The 7805-nt window shown below is 53.0% G+C and overlaps 1 protein-coding gene across 1 annotated transcript; it reads right to left on the bottom strand.

Moving 5' to 3' along the window:
• Positions 1–1684: 1684 nt before the first annotated feature.
• Gm52796 (predicted gene, 52796) lies at positions 1685–6436 on the bottom strand (the record flags this gene model as incomplete). Its single annotated transcript, XM_030254973.1, has 3 exons — positions 1685–3279; positions 4450–4704; positions 5458–6436. Coding segments are annotated over 3 exons (1584 nt in total), but the record flags the coding sequence as incomplete, so codon positions are not given.
• Positions 6437–7805: the final 1369 nt, after the last annotated feature.

The following is a 7805-nucleotide window of genomic DNA, read 5'->3' as shown; positions in this document are numbered from 1 at the left end:
CAAATTAAGGTGGGAAGCAGGTTTACAGGAAATCACCTGAGTGCTGACTCATTCCTTGTTCGCAGCCACTCACAGGAGAATGGAATTAACATCAAATATAATTAGCCCCAGGGCTATCCGCAACAAGGTGTAAATGTGGAAGCAACAGCTAATTGTCATCTGCCTCTGAGGACTTCACTCTGGACCTTGTGGAATTGCACGCAGGCTCTGGATTCTGAGCAGGTACACCAGCAAGTGTACACCGTGTGGAACGGCTGTAAAGCCCACCTCAGCCTCAGCCTATATATGGAGGACCATAAGCGGGCATTTTCTAGAAGTTTCCTAGTTAACCCTTGAAAGACCCCCGACGTGGGTAGTCAATCAATCTGAGGAGACCCTCTCAAGGACCAGCGAGACCACGATTCGGATGCAAACAGCAAGAGGCTTTATTGGGAACACGGGTACCCGGGCGACGCAGTCTATCGGAGGACTGGCGCGCCGAGTGTGGAGTTTTTACCCTTTTTATAGGGCTGGGGCTGGGGAGCAAAAAGCGCGGTTACAGAAGCGAGAAGCGAGCTGGTTGGTTAGTTCGAATAAGGCTTGGGGTATTTCTCGGTCATTTGGGGAAACTGAGGTGGGACTTTTTAGTTCTAAACAATGTCTATTTTCAAGAAATGGGTATGGGAGGGGTACGAGGAAAGGGTCTAATGAAGGTTCAACAATGGGCACACACCTGGTCAGAACATTGGCAGACACACAGGTTTAAGGAGTGGCCAGAGCACTGTGCACCTCTATTTTTCTAAATCAGTGAAGCTAGTTCTGCTAACACTGACGTCTGAGAGCCATCTGTTCTTGGCCCTGAGCCGGGGCCCAGGTGCTTGACCACCGATATTTGGCCCCTGTCCCAGTATTATTCAGCCTTAATCTTTAACTGTTAATCTTTAACTGAACTTTCTTGTAACTTTTGAGAACTCAGCTCTGGTACTTTTTCATGCCTTGCAAAATGGCGTTACTGCAGCTAGCTTGCTAAGCCTGATGGTGGGGTCTTTCATTCCCCCCTCTTTCTGGAAACTGAATAAAATCTTTTATTCACGTGATTCCACTTCTTCTGGATCTATTGATTTGAGTTGGTGATACTGTTGGGTCAAAACCAGGGCCTGCACTACCGAAATTCTGTCTTTTACAAACTGGACCAAGCGGTTGAGAATACAGGGTCCGAAGAGTAGGATTAATAAAAGTATTATTAAGGGGCCCATAATGGTGGATATTAAGGTCGTGAACCATGGGGACCTGTTAAACAGTCCCTCAAACCACCCTTGTCCTGATTCGAACAATTTTTGTCTCTGGTTCAACCTTTCTCTTAGCTTTGCCATGCTATCTCTTACTACGCCAGTGTGGTCCGCGTAGAAACAGCATTCTTCTTTTAGGGCAGCACATAATCCTCCTTCTTTTAGGAACAGTAGATCTAATCCCCTCCGATTCTGTAGGACCACCTCAGACAACGAGGTCAGAGACTTTTCTAGGGCACTGACTGACTTTTCTAAAGCCCCAAGGTCTGTATGTATGGCTGCCTGGAGCTGCTCGAATTGTTTGGTGGCCACTAGGGCTGTAGTCCCGGTTCCTACTCCTGCAGCTATGCCGCCCATAGTAAGTCCTCCCAACAGCAGGGCCAGAGTTAATGACACCGGCTCTCTTTTATATTTGGTTTTTTTCTCAAACTGGCCATAAACATAACCAGGGGAGTGGTAGGTCACCTTTGGCCAGAGCTCAACCAGGACACAGTAATCGGTGGTGAGGTCGAGTACAGTGGTAGATAGGCAGGGAGTGAGCCCGGTGTTGCAAGCCCAAATGGTCCCGGCGGGAGCAGCCAGATAGTAGGACCCGTCGCTCGTCTTCTGGGTGGTATTACACAGGGCCTGATGGGTTTTGGGAACTGCTCCTACGCAGAGTCCCTGTCCGGTCACTTCGGACAGGGTCAGCTTGTGTTGGGAGGCCACGGAGCAGTTAGCTGGGGCAGAGGTATGGTTGGAATAAGTACCTAGGACGGCAACCCCTTCGTAGTAGGGGGGTCCCGCTACCAGACACAACCAGCACTCTTGGGTTTTGTCAGGACTGGTGAGGTTGAGAGCTTGGTAGGCTCCATCTACCAGGTTTAGCAGCCTGTCTCCCGTCCCAGGTTGTTGAGAAGGTGGGGCAGTCTCAGGGACTATAGAGGCTGCGCCTGGAGGAGGAGGCTGAGGAGGCCTGGGGAGCATGATCTGCACGGGTCGGGAGGGGGGTAACTGGTCAGTGATCACGGGATTAGGCCCAATGGGGACGCGGGGCCCTATATTGAGGACCTGGCGGGTCAAAGAGAACCGGGTCACCGGGTCGGTCCCTGTGGATCGGTACAGTCTTAGTCCCCATACTTTGGGGCCATCCCAGCTGGCCTTTTTGCCCGCGTCAGTGAATTCCAGGACTAGGGGATTGCATCGACCCCCCGGTGTGGCGCCCTTGATGTCACTGGAGACCGCTGAGGAATCATAACAGGGGCCCTGATTCCGAGGGGTGTTTCCTCGCTTAAGGGAAATTAGGTCCCATGATGATGATGGCTTCCAGTATGCCTGTCCAGTGGTCTCACAGCCCCATTTGCCACAGTAGCCCTCTCTCGGCCCTCCACACCCTGTTGGTACAGTATGCCCGGGGCAAACATAGAAGTCAAATGTTCTTGCCCTTTTTCTTCCCCCGGGAGTGCGACACCCGAGTCCAGTCTCATCCCAGTCGTCCCCTATTAAATCGCACAAGTCAAAGTACAGTTTAGGAAAGGCATCGGTCATTGTCCCCAGGAGGGAGGTAGCATTAGCTGTTTGTCCTGTCATTAAGTTGGTAACTCTCCAAGTAACATTGAAGACCTGATGAGGGCTGTCATGTTGTACTGATACTCCTGCCCTTATTAAGATCCCCAGGACTATTAGGGGGCCCCACGGGTTAATCTTATCTTTAAGGGGTTTTGAGAGCGCTGGACCTTCCATGTCGGTCCTGATGCTGTTCCGGCCGGAGGGGTTGTCGCCGCTTTTACGTGAGCGGCGTGGATCCACGCAGCGATGCCGTCTACTTTGAGAGCGGTGGGGGTGGTCAGCAGGACGGTGTAGGGTCCTTTCCAGCGAGGTTCCAAGTTCTTAGTCTGGTGCCGGCGTACCCACACGGTGTCGCCGACACGGAAGGGGTGTGGTATCACTGGCTGGTCCAGCTGGTCCTGATAGGCAGCGGCCAGTGGCTTCCAGACCTCTCGTTGTACTGCTTGGAGGGCCTGTAAGTGAGCTTGGAGAGAGGGGCTATTAGTAAACTTTGACATTTCAGGATCATGGAAATTAACAAGGGGCGGGGGCGCCCCATACAGGATTTCATACGGAGTGAGTCCATGGGGGCCCGGAGTGTTGCGGGCTCGGTAGAGGGCTAAGGGAAGTAGGAGTACCCAGTCTCTAGTGCCAGTTGCAAGCGTTAATTTGGTCAAAGTCTCCTTGATTGTCCTATTCATTCTTTCTACCTGACCTGAACTCTGGGGTCTGTAAGCACAATGTAGTTTCCAATCAATCCCCAGTAGCTTGGCCACCGACTGACTTACCTGGGAGACGAAGGCAGGCCCATTATCAGTCCCCAACACTTGGGGCATTCCAAACCTTGGAAATATTTCTTCCAGAAGTTTCTTGGTCACTATTTTGGCAGTCTCATGTTTGGTTGGGAAGGCTTCAACCCAGCCAGAGAACGTGTCCACGAATACCAGGAGATACTTGTACCCATACAGTCCGGGCTTCACTTCAGTAAAGTCAATTTCCCAATGGGTGCCTGGTCGATGTCCTCTTACTCGTGTTCCGGCCCTGATCTTAGTCTTACTGGCATTTACTTGGACACAGGCTTGGCATGATTCCGCCACCTCGTGGAGGATCTTATCTTTATTTAGCATGTAATAGGGGCTTTCTTTCCTGTCTAGAAGTGCCCTCATCTTCTGATAGCTAAGGTGGGTGAGCTGGTGAAGGAAGTCTAATAATTCAAAGGTGAACTGGTCAGGCATCACAGGTTTACCTTGCAGGACCCAATATTTTTTTTCTCTATCATATGTGGCTCCCAACTCTTGTAGGTTCTTTATATCTGTCTCAGTATAATGGAAGAAGTCTGGAGTGTACGGGGTTGAGGTCTCTATGAGAAGTGAGGAGGCCTTTGTGTCAGTCCCCATGGCTGCTTCCCGGGCTGCCTGGTCCGCCATTCGGTTGCCTTTAGCTTCAGCACTATTGCCTTTCTGATGTCCTGGGCAGTGAATTATACTGAGTCTTTTGGGCAGAAAGAGAGCTTTCAGTAAGGCCAAGATTTCGCCCTTGTTCTTGATCTCCTTGCCTTCTGAGGTGAGCAACCCACGTCTCCTATATATTTCTCCATGGACATGGGCGGTAGCAAAGGCATAGCGGCTATCAGTATAAACATTTAGCTTCTTACCTTCTGCCATCTTTAGGGCCTGGGTGAGTGCTATTAGTTCAGCTCGCTGGGCGGATGTCCCGGCTGGCAACGCCTTGGCCCAGATTACCTCGGTCTCGGTGGTCACCGCTGCTCCAGCCCTACGTTGTCCCTCTTGCAGGAAGCTGCTTCCATCTGTATACCAGGTATGGTCGGCGTCTGGGAGGGGCTGGTCCGTGAGGTCTGGTCTGGTTCCGTGTGTCTCGGCCAAGATCTCGAGGCAGTCATGGTGAGGCTCTTTCCCCGGTAGGGGGAGCAACGTAGCCGGGTTTAGGGCTACCACCGGTCCGAACTGGACCCGGTCCGTATCTAGGAGCATCGCCTGATAGTGGGTCATGCGGGCGTTGGATAGCCAGCGGTCAGGGGGTTGCTTGACTAGTGCCTCTACTGCATGGGGGGCCAGGATGACTAGCGGCTGTCCCATGGTTAGCTTGCCTGCATCTTTTGTCAGAACGGCAATGGCTGCTACCATCCGTAGGCAAGGGGGCCACCCAGCTGCCACTGGGTCTAGCTTTTTGGACAGGTAGGCCACCGGCCGACGCCAAGGTCCCAGTTTTTGCGTTAGGACGCCTTTGGCGTAGCCCTGCTTCTCGTCAACAAAGAGTTCAAAGGGCTTAGTCAAATCTGGCAATCCCAGGGCTGGGGCAGTTAGAAGAGCCTGTTTGATTTCTTGATAGGCCTTTTGCTGGTCTGGGCCCCAATTAAACAGAGTCCCCGTTTTGGTGAGAGGGTACAAGGGGGCTGCCATTTCTGCAAACCCAGGGATCCAGAGGCGACAGAAGCCTGCCGTCCCTAGGAACTCTCTTAGTTGTCGAGGGGTCTTCGGAGTAGGCTGTCCCATCACAGTCTCTTTTCTGGCCTCAGTCAGCCATCTCTGACCCTCTTTTAGAAGATACCCCAGATACTTGACCTGTTTCTGGCAAATTTGGGCTTTCTTGGCCGAGGCCCGATACCCGAGGTTCCCTAGGGTTTGTAACAGGGCCCGAGTACCTTGTTGGCAGTCGAGCTCAGAAGTGGCGGCCAGCAGTAAGTCATCCACGTACTGTAGCAGGATCAAGTCTGGGTGCTGGATCCGGAAGTCTGCTAGGTCTCTGTGCAGTGCCTCATCAAACAGGGTGGGACTGTTTTTGAAACCCTGTGGGAGTCTGGTCCAGGTCAATTGTCCTGAGATTCCCATCTCTGGATCTCTCCACTCAAAGGCGAAGAGAGGCTGACTGGTGGGGTGGAGTCTCAGGCAGAAAAAGGCATCCTTTAAATCAAGCACAGTGTACCACTGGTGGGACGGTGGGAGCCCGCTCAAGAGGTTGTAAGGGTTGGGCACGGTGGGGTGGATGTCTTCCACCCGCTTGTTGACTTCTCTCAGATCCTGGACAGGCCTATAATCATTAGTCCCTGGTTTCTTAACGGGTAGCAGGGGCGTGTTCCAGGGGGACTGGCAGGGTACCAGTATTCCCTGGTCCAACAGTCTCTGTATGTGGGGCTTGATCCCCAGTCTGGCTTCTTGTGACATGGGGTATTGTTTTATGGACACGGGGGTAGAGGTTGCCTTCAGAGGTATGATCAGAGGAGCTTGGCGAACTGCCAGTCCCATGCCCCCGGTTTCCGCCCAGACCTGGGGAAAATCAGAAAGCCAGGTGGACCCTAGAGAAACATCCGGCTCTTTTGAGGTCTCATGTAGCCGATACTCATCTTCTATGTTTAGGGTCAGCACTTGCAGGGGCAGTCCCATTGGTCCCATAACCTGGGCTCCTGATCCCTCGAAGTGGATTTGGGCTTTTAGTTTAGTCAGCAAGTCTCTTCCTAGCAGAGGATAGGGGCAGTCTGGTACATGGAGGAAAGAGTGGGTGACCTTACCGGTAGCTAGATGTACTTTGCGATCCGTGGTCCAGCGATACCGCTTTCCTCCAGTAGCCCCTTGGACCCAGGCAGCCTTGTCACTTAGGGGTCCAGGATTTTGGGTCAGCACGGAGTGTTGGGCCCCAGTATCTACCAGGAAGGTGACGGGTTGCCCCCCGACTTTGAGGGTTATCCTGGGTTCAGGGGGGGGCTCCTGACCCTGACCTCCCTAGTCACCTAAGGTTAGGAGGGAGGTCTGGGGCCTCAGTCCTCGGGGCCCTCGTGGCTTCTTTGGGCAGTCCTTAGCCCAGTGTCCCTTTTCTTTGCAGTAGGCGCATTGGTCCTTATCAAGTTGGGGCCTCCTCCGCTCTCCCCCCTGTCTATCCTGTCTCTGACCAATAACTACAGTGGCCAAGAGCTTGCTCATCTCTCTATGTCTTCTGCGGTCCCTTTCTTTCTCTCTCTGCTCATCCTCTGCCCTACGGCGTTCTTCTTTTTCCTCTGTTTCTCTCTTGATACGTTCCTCTCTTTCTTCCGGGGTTTCTCGCTTATTAAAGATCTTTTCAGCTTCCCTCACTAAGTCTCCTAAGGTCTTGCTCTTTAAATCTTCTAACCGCTCTAACTTTCGCCCGATATCCGGGGCAGACTGCCAGATGAATGACATAGACACATTGGTTTCTTGCCCTGGGTCCTCAGGGTCATAAGGAGTGTACCTGCGATAGGCCTCTTTGAGTCTCTCTAAAAAGGCTGAGGGAGACTCATTAGGTCCCTGGGTTATCCCTTTTACCTTGGCCAAATTGGTGGGACTTCTGCCCGCGTTCTGGAGACCCGCTAAGAGCAACTGGCGATAGAGGACTAGGTGGTTCCTACCTTCTGTAGTGGTGTAATCCCAACCGGGGCGTTCAAGGGGAAAAGCAGCATTGACTTCATTAGGCAACTGAGTGGGGCGTCCATCATTGCCCCGGACTGCCTTTCTAGCCTCTAGGAGCACCCGCTGCTTTTCTTCTCCGGTCAGCAGGGTCCCCAACAACTGCTGACAGTCGTCCCAGGTGGGCTGGTGGGTGATGAGGACGGACTCAATCAAGGCCGTCAATTTACCTGGATCTTCAGAAAAGGAAGGGTTATTATTTTTCCAATTGTATAAATCCGAAGAGGAAAACGGCCAATACTGAAGCTGGCCATCTCCCCCCATGCGGAGTGGAAATGCCTGGGAGGTGGTGGAGTCCACTGCGGGAGGGTCTCTCCTTCCCCGCAGTCGAGACACCATGGGAGAAGGGGGGGAAACCTCGGAGGTGGTGGCCGCCTCTTCTTCGTCGTTCTCCCTGGCAGAGGAGGAGGGTTGTGCTCTGTACGGCGGGGGGTCCTCTGTGAGAAGGTCAATGAGGGGTCCGCCGCTATCAGGGAGAACCTGGGGCTTAGGAGGTTTGGACTTTATAGAGGGGGTAAGGGCAGGGTAAAGGGCAGATCGGGACGGAGGTTGCGCAGAAGGACCGGGCGGGAGG

This window comes from Mus musculus, chromosome 5 (genome assembly GCF_000001635.26).
Source record: "Mus musculus strain C57BL/6J chromosome 5, GRCm38.p6 C57BL/6J".
Classification (NCBI taxonomy): domain Eukaryota; kingdom Metazoa; phylum Chordata; class Mammalia; order Rodentia; family Muridae; genus Mus; species Mus musculus.
Note: the sequence above shows the minus strand (reverse complement) of the source record. Positions and strands in the feature narration are given on the sequence as shown.